At 37.7% G+C, this 14402-nt stretch overlaps 2 protein-coding genes and 1 non-coding gene across 4 annotated transcripts; 1 reads left to right on the top strand and 2 right to left on the bottom strand.

Annotated features, from left to right (window-relative positions):
* Positions 1-129: 129 nt before the first annotated feature.
* Positions 130-257, top strand: LOC135634476 (small nucleolar RNA snoR86). Its single transcript, XR_010495384.1, has one exon. It is a non-coding gene; the product is annotated as a small nucleolar RNA snoR86 (small nucleolar RNA).
* A 1520-nt stretch (positions 258-1777) lies between these two features.
* On the bottom strand, positions 1778-3908 carry LOC103979386 (shewanella-like protein phosphatase 2). Its single transcript, XM_009395517.3, has one exon. It carries the CDS (start codon positions 3319-3321, stop codon positions 2155-2157), a length of 1167 nt encoding a protein of 388 aa, XP_009393792.3. The 5' UTR covers positions 3322-3908; the 3' UTR covers positions 1778-2154.
* A 529-nt stretch (positions 3909-4437) lies between these two features.
* LOC135633906 (outer envelope pore protein 37, chloroplastic-like) lies at positions 4438-13913 on the bottom strand. 2 transcript variants are annotated; one of them, XM_065143898.1, is made up of 7 exons: positions 13390-13913; positions 10771-10917; positions 7391-7480; positions 6430-6597; positions 6218-6312; positions 4951-5071; positions 4438-4693 (listed from the first exon to the last, which is right to left on the bottom strand). In XM_065143898.1, exons 1-7 carry the CDS (start codon positions 13792-13794, stop codon positions 4562-4564), a joined length of 1158 nt encoding a protein of 385 aa, XP_064999970.1. In that variant the 5' UTR covers positions 13795-13913; the 3' UTR covers positions 4438-4561. The 2 variants fall into 2 exon arrangements, with proteins under 2 accessions (XP_064999970.1, XP_064999971.1); XM_065143899.1 differs by lacking the exon at positions 10771-10917 and having other exon boundaries at positions 13390-13904.
* Positions 13914-14402: the final 489 nt, after the last annotated feature.

The raw sequence follows: 14402 nt of genomic DNA, 5'->3' as shown, positions 1-14402 counted from the left end.
AGAAGGGTTGTTTGATTGTTTTTAAGGGTTTTTTTCTTTGCTTTTCTTTGGATCTTGCCCTGTTTTTCCTTTTGAGTTCGGTCGAGATTTGGGAAGATGAATCGGAAAGGTTAAGGAAGCCAATTTGCAGAGCGGAAGCGCCGGATTGAGATGGCGATTTCTGCATTGAAGGTTGGCGACAACGAACTTATCGCAGTTCTCCGTGCCTCTCAAATTTTTCTCTGTTTTGATGATGGCCTCGAACAAGCTGCTACATTTCCTTCATTTCATCATCTCGTACGACCATCGGCTTCGTTCGTGGATTTCTCTTTGAACTTGTGAACGGTTCTTCGACTTGTGATTTTTTTTTTCTGTTTTCTTGGTCCTTTTGATTTTGCCATGACCTTAATTGGATTCTTGGATGCCACAAGGGTCCTTCCTTTGGCTTGACTTGAATCAAAGTTGGTGGCTTTCGTTGTTCGATTGAGTTCAAGAAATAAACACTATCCTTAGCATAAATCTCAAATCAGCATGAGAAATCTTTGTTCTTCAGGAAAAACTCGATTTTCTACTGGTAGCTGTCTCAAAGAAACCGAGAAAAATAAGAAGATAAAGATTTGTTTTATCCATTTGTTAAAATTACCTAATTCTTTTCATTGTCCAAAGCACAGAAAAAAATCGAAGAATAGTTTTTGATGCTTTATCAGAAAAAATGATCTATCAGAAAATTTGATTTTTACTTCAAAGCGGATTAATTTGGGGTTTTTTTATGATCTTGTAACGTTTTTGTTTTCTCAAATGATCGATTTATTTTTTTGATACGAGTTGTCTTTCACCTTAGCGACGGTCTGCAGATCTTTCATTCATTATTTTCTTTCATCTGTTTATGGATTATTTTGATTTTTGGATCGGTCAGTAGATCAAATAGATTCAACCTAAAGATCTTCAATGAGTTGTCTCTTTTCATTTTAATTTTCATAATTAAATATTCAATGATATATAATATATAACTTCATTACATTAATCATCACATGCAGCAGATAATAATTTAATTAATATTATAATATCATTAAATATAAGTATTATCAGATTCATTTGGTGATTAAAAATGTCATTCTATAGGTATCTTAAGAAAAATACATGTAAAGTAATCTAAATATTCAATAATATAATATCATACAATTTGAATTGGTCCATCTAAAACCTCATGCCAAATTTATTATCCAAACTGCAACCTCCAGCAATTAAAATAATTTTAGTTTCTGAAAATGTAAGATCAATTACAAATATATATGATTGATCTCCCAAGAAGAACCCTTTTTTATGACTATACTCATAAGCAAACATGTATATATTCCAATATTTATAAACAAACAGGTAGAAATTATTGTAACCTCATTATTTATATATATATATATATAATTTGTTTGGGCTCAAATAAAAGTAAATTTTGATGAGTATATTATTATTATTATTATTTTATAATTTTAATTATAAACAAAATTAATAAATCATTTTGTTAAGCTTAAAATAATAGTCTATCGAACTAACAGAGCAAACTAAAATAATCTTATTTTTTAGAAAATATATTCTCTATAGGAATATATATATATATATATATATATAATATAAATTCAAATAAGACTAAAACATGCAAACGAGAAAAAAGTACGTGAGCAATAGTTGGCACTGACAAAAACTACATGATAGGTAGGTTTGAATCTGCACCAGACAAATCACAGAATAAAACATCCAATTCCATTTCCAACACAGCAAACATTCACTACACAATGGAAAATGAACAAAATAAGTATGCTTTTTAAACTATTATCATCATCATCATCATATCAAATAGGCAAGTGAATAACAATCATTGCAATTAGCGGTGCTTTAACACATCTAATTCAATTTCCAATATCAAATCTCAGGCTGCACTTTTCATCCAAATTCCATTCTCCATCATCTGCTGAAATCCTACTGCAGAAAGAACGAATGATGTGCAAATCTAACCTTCATAGCCAAATATAGTAAGGTCTTTGCCACATCAATATTAAACTCCTACATCAATCTTCCAATGAGCTCGATGAATAGATAGATAGATAGATAGATAGATATCCATTGCAGTCCTTTTTACCATCCTGTCTTACCAAAAGACTGGACTTTTCCAAGCAAATTCTACCCTTTGGTCTCCACTTCCTTCAATCTAATCTCCGGGACCAAAATGGCAAGCCCTTCCTTCACCTGCTCCTTAACCACTTGCTTCCAACGATCGTCCGACAGTGGATTCGATGTCAAGATCCTCGGATGGTCGCCGGCGTTGATCTCCAACACCTCCGGCAGCCCGTTTGTGCACCCCTTCGACAACCCCACGTCGATCCGGATCGCCTTGTCCTCGCACACCCCGTTGATTCCCTCGTCCTGTATGGTGTGCCCCATCACCATCCTCCTTGCGCCCGGGATCATCGAGAGCACCTCCTCGAGTTGCCCGCAGTCGCAATTTGGTCCGTCCGAGAACCTCCGCAGCCACACCACTGAGTCCCGCCCTCTCAGGTAGGACGGCGATCGCCTCCCGCTGAGCCCCATTATCCAGTCTTTGACTTCTTGGTTGATCCTTTCCAGCCCGTGATCGATGTGCTGCTGGAGAAGCCCGCCATGGACGAACAGCGAGTCACCGACCAGCAGGACGGTCTGGTTGCCGGCGAGGAATCGTGACGCGATCGGGCCGTTCGGCCGTAAGGCGGCGATGCGGGCGCGGAACCCTTCCCAGAACTCCTCCTTGACCCCGGGGAAGGATTTGGGGACGCCCCTGAAGGGGTCCCCCGGGGGGTCGAGGCCGCTGCAGAGGCGCTTCATGGCGAGGCCGGAACGGTACCAGAAAGCCCAGCCCCTGAACTCCTCGAGGCCGGCACGGGTGACGTAGCGGAAGTCGCCGTCGGCGTTCATGACCTCGTGGTTGCCGTGGAGGGTGAGGAGGGAGCCGCCGGCGGCGGCAGCGTCAAGCTTGAGGCGGTGGAGGAGGTAGAGAAGACGAAGTTCGTCGCCGCCGCGGTCGAGGACGTCGCCGACCTGGACGGCGACGGCGGCGCCGCCAGTCCAGCGGGCGGACGAGGGGTCAGCGAGGCCGGCGAGCGAGAGAGCCTGGAGGGCCTTGGGGAGGTCGCCGTGGAAGTCACCGATCGCCACGAGACGGGCAGGGGCGGGAATGCGTGTGGCGGCGGGGGCGGGGCTAGGGGTAGGGTTGGGGGGGAAGAAGAGGCCGGAGACGGAGAAGTCGACGAAGGCGTCGACGAAGGAGGAGAGAACGGGAGGGAGATCGCCGCAACCCGCATCCGATGCGCCCATCTCTCCGACCGCCTCCTCCTCTCTTCTCGGTGGTGGCTTTTGGGGAAGAGAGAAGACGACGACTTCGGGGGTTACGTCTTTGACCCGACGATGAAAAGGGTCGGCGACTCCAAATTTCCAATTATTTTCTTCCTTTCCTTTCCAGTTTTCATCAGACGATTAATTCCTCCCAATTTTTAATCCCAAATACTTAATTTTCCTATTCAATCAATCGTCCACGTTTGCACGTCAATAACAATCCAACGGATGTGAGAGGTCAAAAAAGACTGACACACTTCTGATGCCGTACGATTTAAGCAAAATCAATTTAAATATGAGAAATACCTACTTTATTATCAATATTGCTTAATGAAACACAAATTTGATCGCGATTAATGATCTAAATATCTACTTAATTGTATCTTATGTAGAAGTATATTGGATAGGCTCGAATTTTTTAGAATAGAATACAAGTAATTGCTTAAGATGAATCAACCATAACTCTTAGCAATCATTCTCCAATTCATGAACTTAGGGATGTTTAGTTTGCAAGCAATAAATGAATGTTATTTGTAACAATCACAAGTACAACTATTTTATCTCTTTACATATGTAATTGTAGCTGTAAGTTTCAATTAAGTTAAAGATGAACATGTTCAGTAATCAAAGAGAATATTAAATTGCTGAAATCTTCCTGTTGTGTGGTGTCTGCAGAAATTAGTTCTGTGTATATGCGAATTGTGGGAGCTATTTATAGAGTTGAATGGGGTGGTGGGTATGATGAATAAGCTATTTATAGACTTGTATTTTAACATAATATACATTTTATATGATTACATTGATTCATCCATCCACCTGTACACAATCAAAGCAAAAATGCATCTTAAGTGCACATGGAGTGGTCCTACTGATTTACTAAAATGTGTGTAATTAGTTCTATATCTTCACTAAGATATATACATTAAAGAAAAGACAGCAGTTAACATTTTAGTTGGCTGAAGTTGATATTAGGGATCAGGAAAAAAGGTTTTTAGTCTCTTTCTCCTTGGTAACAATTGAGGTTTTAATCAAATAAGTCTGGTTGATGTCTTCTCTCCCTATGTATCAAGTAACATAGTAATAGAAAAACAAGCTGAATTCTTGGTGAAAAAGATCATTGACATCTAAAATATGGTAGCAAGTTGTAGCCAAAACATTTGACAGACAAAAGACAGATACCTGTCATCATACGTCCTCTTCGAGCAAAGAATATAATGGAGAACTAGAAGTCCCACCTTTTCTTAACTCGAAACATCAACAAAGAATTGCCGATATCATCCTGCGGTACATGGAGCATAAACTGAAGTTTCGTCTTCATCGGAGCTGTCTTCGTCTTGCCACCTTCATCTCCAACCTTCACAGGAATTGCAGTCCCCAAATATCATTTACTTCGTTAGAAGAAAAATTAGAAAGCAGGAAATTGTTTCTAATTCAATGGAGTGGAGCATCGAGCAGTAACATACCACCGTTCTCAAGATTGCCAATATAAAGTTACTATGAATGTGTAATCTCAACAGAATTCGGTCATACCACCTTTTCCCTCATATTTTGCTTTCGTTAGTTGAAATAGATGCAGTTTGTTTAAACAGGATATTGTGAAGTCAAACATACCCAAAGAGATGCCCATCCAAGTCGCACCGCAGAATCATAACCAGCTTTAAACTTCAGGTCTTTACCAACAGTGTGCTTGTACACCATACTCCACTGACTAGAGTCAAAGTGGTACCAGTAGCTGGGAAAAAAAAATTGGGTAAGGAAATATATTAATAGCGGTCCTCCAATCTATTAAAACTACAATTTTGTGGATGATATTACATCAAAAATCACTATGATCAGTAGTATATGGGAAAGCAAGAATACATAAGACAACAAGCAGTGGTCATCATGGTGAACAACAGAACCAAGACTTCGGTTCCAACCATCTGGGTAACCTACATGAATCCTTTTTTACACCAATTACTGTTCAATTCAGTGGTACAACGTTCTTACAAAAATTAGAACATTGGTGAAAACATTTGTAGGGAGTAAATGCTCCAGAAAGTTCATCGAGGCATCAAGTTGTCATATTTCTAAAGGATACATGTTTTCACATGTTAGAATCATAGTAATTATATACCATTTGCTGGTACCACAGAAGCAATAGTATTATAGCAGGCACAATTAACTCCATATGGTAACTTATTGCTTCCTTACCTTTTTCTTTGAGTACATGGTGGATAGGAGCCCTCGTCTCATTATATGTTTAAGAGAAAGAATAATGGCTTGGTATATGCAAATAATATTTTGATTAATGAATACTTTAGCCTGTTGGCCAAGGTTATTATCTTCTTCCTCTGATGTTTTTTCTTCCTTGAACCTTATCCTCTGATCCAAGATCTTCTAAATCCTGTGTCTAGCCCTTGCTTTAAAGGTTTATCTACCTTGTTGCTCTGCCAATAAAAGGATCCAAAGAAATATCATGGATTATGATTACTACAACATCCAGAACCAATCAACATGTTGTTAAGATCACCACCCTCCAGAGATTACTCTTCAAAAGTATCTCTATGGGTGACAAGCACCTGTGCTTGCTCCTAATATCACCCTAAATTATAAAATATTAAATAGCATATGTTAATTAACATTCAAGAATTTGTTTTGATTTTAATGGAATTTTATTATGTACAAACATTTAGTCTAACATTTTCTTAACAGCACCTAATAAGCAGGCTAACAAATTGAGTTGATCAAATCTTTTCCAGCCTACAGTCTTGACAGATTTCTTTTAAAACAAAGGATATTCTAACTTCTGCTACGGACAAGACAAGTGGATGAACAAAAATATGAAATAAAGTAATATGAAACAGCACAAACTGAAAAACATGGACAAATTGCTAACCTCAACTTGTCTGAGGGACTGAAACGGCGTTTGAATGCCAAGGATAATGCATTTGATGGTAAAGAGATGCTGGGTATAAATGACATCTCATCATCCTATAAATGTAACCAGTTTCAAACAAAATCATCCTTCAGCAATATATCTTCAAAGGGAAAAAGCTTAGTCACTAGTCAAAATACAAAGAACAAAGGGAGGCAGAGACTGACTATTACCTTGTAGCAGTATCTCAGATTAAGATCCTCATCCCTGTATAATGCAGTACAAACTCCATTCAGCAGCTCACCTTTCAGGATTCCATTTATGGATAGTGCTTTCTCAGTTTCCTGGTCTTTCCTCTCCACTGAAACTTCACCAAGGGGGAAGTGGACAGTTGTTTTTGGCTGCACAAGTAGAGTTTGTAGTTATTCCACTCCTCAATGTGCATTATATCAGAAAAAACACAAACATGTAGTCATAAATTCAAATATCAATACTATATAACCATGCTAGGGTATATCAACACATTAGCCATTTTTTATGATTTTTCTCCAGCAGTATATTGTAGTATATCACATAGTATGCAACATACCATACTGGTATGATGCAACACCATACGGGATACAGACCATAGTTAAATCCTTGACATAGGCATACAGGCTGGAGAACATCAAAAGCTGTGTCCCAATTGTCATAACATGCTTAAATCAGGAGCAAAAAAACATTTTGAAGACCATGAGCTGATGAGGAGCGACTATTAAGAATTAGCACTTACCACACTTACCATATATGCAAAATGAAACATATTGTTTAGTCTGTAAGGAGCAACTAACAGACTATGGAGCTCCCAATTAGCAGGAGGATCATGTATTGGACAGCCTTTAATTAATTGTATAACTTGAACTTTAACTTATGAAAGATTACAGATTTACTGTAAATGTAAGATTGATGATGTGCCCTTAGGCACAATCTTCGCAAACAACTAGTTGGCAAATTTCTGGAGCAATTATTACCCTAGAGTGAATATTATATTTACAAAGATTATCAAGTTCAATTAAGAATCTTCACAAATAAGGCAGCACAGGTAGACCTTATATAAAATGATATCAAATCAGAAAAAGAAAATCATTTCAGCTTTCTTTCACTGCAAGACACACTTTTTGGTAGCAATTTGTGCAGTACTACCAACAAACTTACCAGACCAGCAGATGGAACTGAAGAAGAAATTTCCAGTTTATATGATGGATTTGACATGCTTGTTGTGATTGCAACTTCTCCTTGTTGCTCCTGAGAGAAACGTTGAAAGTACGAAACCAAATGAGCACAATATATATAAACAAGCAAATACTAAACAGTAAGAGGGCTTTGATCCAGCACAGATAGAAATATAGTGACAGCTAACGAGAAAAATAAAAAAAGGACAAAAATGTTGATTTCAAGTTGGAAGATCTTTTATACAAGATTAAATGAGACATCACACCCATTGATTACATAATGCTGACTAATAAAGTCACAGTCTTATATTCGAAAGTTGAATTCTTCATCAAGCTCTTCAGCAAATCAAGAAATTAAAAATCAATATCAAAGGCATGCTACAAAAACATGACTGGAAATAGCCTCTTCCAGTGAGCCTCTTGGAATGAAGGGTCTTTACACAAGAATGACAAGTAATTTGATAGAATTCAGATGCAAAAGCCTTAACTTTCCAAATAGGAATCTTTCAAGATGCTTGGTTCTTGACACAAGATTGTGTTCCATATTTCTGATCCTTGTGATAGTAAAAATAATATTCCATGATAATTCAAATAAAGAGAGTGAAAGTATGGAAGGTATAAGATCATAGTAGAAAGAAAAATGTTAGGGGTAGTACAAAAAACATATTAACAAAAGAAGACAGTTATCATTACCAACTGGTCAAGAAAGCTAACCATGTAGCAAGTATCACTTTTATTGTTTTTTTAATCTAAAGACAAGTATTTATTTTAATATATAAAAGACGTAGACATGTTAACAAAAAGAACTCTTATACAGAGGAAGACAGTTATCATGACCCTTTTGTGATTAAAAAAAATATTTAAAACTAGTTCTTAAAGGAACCAATTGCATGCTGTATTTTTAAGTCCAATAAGCCATTTGTATCATGCAACATAACTTTTACGGTAAGAAGCAATTGGTCATCATTCGAGTCCTAATAGGACTTTCAAAGTAGTGTACAGCTAGCTGCTTCTAGAGCCTAATTGCATAATCCATTAAATAGTTAAGGAACAGACCCTTGTCATACAACTAGATCTCAAATAACTGTCTTAGAGTATGACAGTAAGAGTGGCATGATACTGCAGCATAAACAACACAGTACACAGTATTGTCTTAATAATTCCAACAAAAACTAGACCCTGGTTGGATATAAACACAACTCAAACGTGACCCAAAATCCAAATCAAAATTATATAAAACACCTATGAAATTAACTCAAATATCAGACTCAAACTCAAACCCATTTGTTTCTGCTGTAAGATATCAGGTCCTCATGATCATTCAATGCTATTTTAAACTTTAAAGAACCTTAACTTCAAGATATGGTGGAGACCAAACCATTTCTTAGATGACTTGTTCAAGCAACACATTCCTTTGTGCACCAAATCAAGTCAAATTGTCAGCAGTGACTTTAATATATTAATCAAATATGGGTCTTCAACAAATGTGAAGGCTTGGAACCTATTAATGATGTTAGAAGTGATTCCCCTAACAGTGGTTCCTTCAAATGGAGAAGAGAACTCTCAACTATCTAGATAGCTAAACTATTCACTTTATTGCAGAGAAAGTGGAATAGCATACAAGCATCAGACCTTGGGCCTACATCTTCTCATATATGGCTACCCATAGAGGTCTTCCAACAAAATTGTCATTATAATCTAATCATTCTCCAAATCTCAATAAAAGTAACATGTAAAATCTCCAAACAAGGTTCCTAATAGCTAAATAACTTATTTAACCTAGACCATCAATATATTAGGGTTCTTCTATAAACTCAAAATAGGAGCCTATATTGTTCCTAAAATAGCTAAACTAATGATGAATACCAATCCAATATCTAACTTCTTTCTGCCACCCAGTGTTGTCGAAGTTGTTAGGTACTGAAAGTGCTAAGGTTTCAAAATGTCTGAGGTGCTTGGCACTTGTGCGAGTGAAGCGAGGCGTCGAATAATATACTTAACAAAATCACTAACTCAATTGGAAGGAGTGTATTTAAAAAAGGATCATCACAGAAAAATAGACAGTCGAAGAAGATCACAGCGAGAAGCTATCGAAGGCAGAGGCTCATCAATGAAGATCACATGACAACGACAAGTGGTCAGAGAACCATCAGAATAAGTTATGAGAGATGGAGGCAGAGGTGACCATCCATGAAGATCATAGGAGAAACAATAGGCGATCGAATAAGAGATGTTGGAGGCGAAAGCGATCAAAGAAGAGTTGTCGAAGGTGATTGTCAACGAAAATCACAACAACATAGCACCGATCGGAGAAAGCTGTCTAAGGTGGTCATAAGCAAAAATCACATTGGCAGCGGCAACTGATTAGAGAATAACTGACGGAGACAGAAGTGGTCATCCGCAAAAATCACAATGACAATAACAACAAGAGTGACAACAATATGAGAAGGGTTGTTAGAGGCAAAGGCGAAGGTCATTATCCACAAAAAATCACATTAAGATAAAAGCTTTCGAAAGTGACAACAATCATCGATAGGTGGTCAACAGCGAAGAAGCTAAATTTTCAATCAATCGCATGATTGGGATGATCACATGAGAGAGGGAGAGAGTTGCTAATTTGATGAATTGGTTGCATCGAACCAAATCATCAACATTGATAAGTTCAACAGAACCAATTCTCTCCATCTACCTTGATTTTAAGCTTGATTCAAGTGGATTGGGCCAAAGTGCGCCTCAACTAGGCCAAGTGAGCACCTCATATCGGGCACCCACTTAGGTGCTTGGACTGGACTAGGTGAGCACTTGTCCTTGGCAACCAGCACAGGTGCCTGGTTTAATGGCCTCAGGCACCCAAGTGCCTCTTGACAAATCAACACTGCAACCGCCTAGTTTAATGGCCTCAAACACTTCTTCTCTCTCTACTCCCCTCCCTATACTCCCCCATATAGTAGAAGTAGCAAAAACAAGCATCATAATTTTTCTTTCCTACTCTACCTCTCTTGCTCCTTCCTCCTTTTCATTGCCTACCATTAAAAAATGCAGGAACATCACCCCTCATCTTTCTTATCTCCTCCACATGTCAACCTCCTTTGTCACCTACCTCCAATATATTGAATTTCCATCCACATAAACAAAAAATTCAACATTATCAACCAAGTCAATCACACAGATGTCTACAACTGAACAACCAATAATATTCATTATCATAATCAAAGGAAAATCAACAAATGTTGACATAAATCACATATAACAAAGCACAAGCTAAGCTAACAGTTTGAAGCAGCCGTTGCTTGTAGATATTGAATAATTGCTTATCACTATATCTACCAGAAACGATAAATACAAGTGACAAAAAACACGCACCTTTTTATAATGATACTTGAATAGGAAGGCACTACCAAAACGGAAGCAAGAAACAATAGACTCGTTATTTTCACATGTGCATGAAACAGATAAAGACTGTGCTGATAAGCCTATATGAATAGAGTTTGGCTCTCCACTATGACCAGTCTGAAACACAAGCAATCTTATAAACTAACAACAAAAAGAAAGATTTGCCTTACTATAAAGAGATAAGATTTGATAAGAGAAAATATGATGGGATCACACCGCATAAGAAACTAATTATCCAAATTTAGATTATAATGTGATGGCAGAAGTGTTGCATGACCCAACTGCTTTGGGATGTGAAAGGTATAATGTGTCCATGACAATATGCACAACACGAATAAAATGATAAGAAAACGTGTAAGTACTAGATCAGCTGGACATGTAATTAGGTACACGAATACCATATATACAGGACCTGAGGATAGTTTAAACCAAGGATTGCCGTACCGACCCATACCACCCGGTACGAGCGGTACGTACCGGTCCGATGGTATATCGGTACGCGGACCGCCCGTTACCGGGCGGAACGAATAATAATAATAATAATAATAATAATAATATATATATATATATATATATATATAATTTAAATAAAATCGAGGCGACGTCGCCTTTTTCGGCGACGTCACTATATATATATATATATATATATATATATATATATATATATATATATATATATATATATATATATATATATATATATATATATATATATATATATATATATATAATTTAAATAAACTTCGCCTCGGCGACGTCGCCCCGTGTGGGTTAGGAAAAGGCGACGTCGCCGAGGCGATGCGACGTCGGCCAATAAAAAAGTTAAAAAAATAAATATTATATATATATATATATATATATATATATATATATATATATACATACATATATCGCTCGGTATACCGAGCGATATACCGTTCCGTACCGTACCGAGAGATCGTCGAAACTCCGGTACGGTATGAAATTTCAAACCTTGGTTTAAACAACAACTGCCACCAAGAAAAACCTGGGAGAACTTTGATGTTCAATCTACCAGTTCATATATAAAGATGGGATGGAAGCTAAGCACAACATACCTAGACACAAACTCAAGATTTGCAAAATGCATAGGAGCATGAAAGGTACAAAAGCAAGTTTTTATTAACTTCTACTACTTAGAATAAAGATAATATATTAAAGCATATACCTATGCAATAGCAGAAACAAGCTAGGAAAACACTTTACCCTAAAAGAAACCTAATGAGTTGTCCATAAGACACCAATTATAAACTGACACAAATATCAATTGCAAGCCTGACTTCACATCAATCTGATTTTTGTACAGCAAATCAGTTCGCCAGTAAATAAATATTGCCTCAAAAGAAAAGCACAGACTTGATTAAAATATGCTTATATGCAAAAACCAGTGTTTACATGACTTATTTGGGTGCATTACTTACCAAGATAACATGTAATGAAATCACCGTCAACAGGCTACATGAATACCGCCAGTTCATTCTTATAACCAAAGGGCTAATTTACATTAAAAATAATGCACAACACATGCTAGTTCCTAGGGAAAAAGAAGAGATGGAAATATTGAAAATCAAACAAGAGAGGAAAAAGAGAAAATCATCAAGCTATCTTGAATGCTGCAAGGAATCATGCATGTAAGCTCTAAACTGTTTTTGTAGCCAAATGGACTCTCATTATATAAATCATCACCTGACTAGAAGGTCCCTTCTATGATGACTCGGTAGAAAAACAAACTGGAAACTCATTAAAAAATATACAATAACATTAAGTTTCAAGAATCATGGCCTGTTATGAATTGGATGGCAATCTTCCTCACCCAGTTGATTGGATAAAAAATAAGGAATAAAGATCTCAGAATGTCAGAGGAAAGCAACATGAATAAACGAAAAATAAAATCCTAACAACACATGAACAGTAAGAAAATAACAAAATGTTTGGCTTGCTAATCGTTACCAAGAGATATATAGCCAATGAAGAGGACAGCCTGATACAACTTTATTAGACTGAAGCCATTTTCATACCAAGACTTTAAATGAATTACTTTGCAGGAACAACCCAATTAGAGCAGTTGAATGACTGCAGAACAACCAGTATCTTCCAAAGGTGGCTCATCCTGAAGGAGAACCTAAATATAACTAACAAAAAGAAAAAAAACCCCCACATTTTGAATGTACCTCAAACAAAAATGTTAGCCCGTAGAAAAAAAAACTCATCCTCACTGATTATATGGTGCTTACTCGGACTCACACTACGTTTCAGTTTCAACATTTGCCTTAGTCTTCGCAAGAGCATTGGCCTTTGTGGCTGCAGAAACATGAAACAAAGTGATCCAATATGTGCAAAGGGGTCTGTCTGTCGTTTATATAGCTCAATATGTCCAAACATCAACAACTAAATTTACCTATCCAATCCAAACTCTTCACGATAATTATTACTATAAGAGAAATTACTCCAATCGAGAAGTAATAGGTAAATGAAGAAAGTATATTTTAGTCAGTACCATAAAAAACGATTGCAACAAGAATAGTTTTAATAACAATGGAAGCAGTGAGGAAAGGAACAAAAATAGTAAACCTTGACATCGTGGGTGGCGCGGACTTGCAAGAAGTTGGCGATATCGAAGGACCCATTAAGACGAGCATTGCGGGACTCGAGGTCGTAGAGGACACCAAAGTGCTTGGTGAGGAAACCGAGCTGGGGGTAGGCGATCTGGCCACCACGGTCGTTCTGGAAGGAGAATTTGAGCTTGGCCAGGTTATCGAAGAGCTTGCAGGAGACCTTGTGGAGGAACACGGAGCTGTCGCTGTCGAATTCAGACGACACCCGCGTAGCCGGGCAGCGAAACGACGAGAATCGGCCGCCACCGGCGGGGCTCTGGTCGGAAGGATGGCATGATGGCGGCGGGGGCGGCGGTGGTGGTAAAAGAGGAAGAAAAGTAGCAGAGTTAGGGCTAGGGATCGAAGGGACGGAGTCAGCCATGGAGAGATGATGAGGGTGGGGGGCGGAGAGGGCGAGAAGTGGAATCGGAGATAGAATGAGGATTTGTTTTATTGTGGAGGAAGAGAGGGGGGAGGGATTTGGATTTTGGAGCCTCGTCTTGAAGCTGACGGGCGCGAGTGACAAAATTGGAGGCTCAGTCGTGGTTTTATGACGTTTGGCAGCCTCTAAAATTTAATATTATTATACATCCCTTCAAATGTTCAAATGCGTCGTATATGCTATCATATTTATATGTAATATTCTTTAGTGTCGTTTTGGAGTTTCAACTTCATTAGAGCAACAATCAATTAAGAAGTATTAATTACAATGCCATTTGTGTGAGTTGTTGAGCTTGGGATATGTGGTAACCCTTAATTTAAAAATGTAAAACAAAATCATAAACTTTAAAGGCACAGAAATGTTTTAACACCTAATAAGAACTAATATTTTTTTTTCTCAAATAATAAGATCGGTTTGGCCAGTTTAGACGGAGCGAGCACAAGATTCCTCAAATCGGTTTTGAAACGAGTTAAGATACAAGAGTAAGCATCCAAACTAAATACATGTAAATCGATTTCAAGCCATAATTCGAATTTTCTGTGATTTGA

The sequence above is a fragment of the Musa acuminata genome, chromosome BXJ3-3 (assembly GCF_036884655.1).
Source record: "Musa acuminata AAA Group cultivar baxijiao chromosome BXJ3-3, Cavendish_Baxijiao_AAA, whole genome shotgun sequence".
NCBI lineage: Eukaryota > Viridiplantae > Streptophyta > Magnoliopsida > Zingiberales > Musaceae > Musa > Musa acuminata.
This window is presented reverse-complemented; position numbering and strand designations above follow the sequence as displayed.

What these genes read in the sequence shown, in the direction of transcription:
- LOC103979386 (XM_009395517.3), bottom strand. Translation starts at nt 3,321, where the DNA reads ATGGGCGCATCGGATGCGGGTTGCGGCGATCTCCCTCCCGTTCTCTCC.
- LOC135633906 (XM_065143898.1), bottom strand. Translation starts at nt 13,794, where the DNA reads ATGGCTGACTCCGTCCCTTCGATCCCTAGCCCTAACTCTGCTACTTTT. An exon ending in GCGCCACCCACGATGTCAAG is followed by an intron (nt 10,918 to 13,389) that starts GTTTACTATTTT and finishes CTTGTGTTTCAG; the next exon opens with ACTGGTCATAGTGGAGAGCC. An exon ending in TTGGATGGGCATCTCTTTGG is followed by an intron (nt 4,694 to 4,950) that starts GTATGTTTGACT and finishes ATTCCTGTGAAG; the next exon opens with GTTGGAGATGAAGGTGGCAA.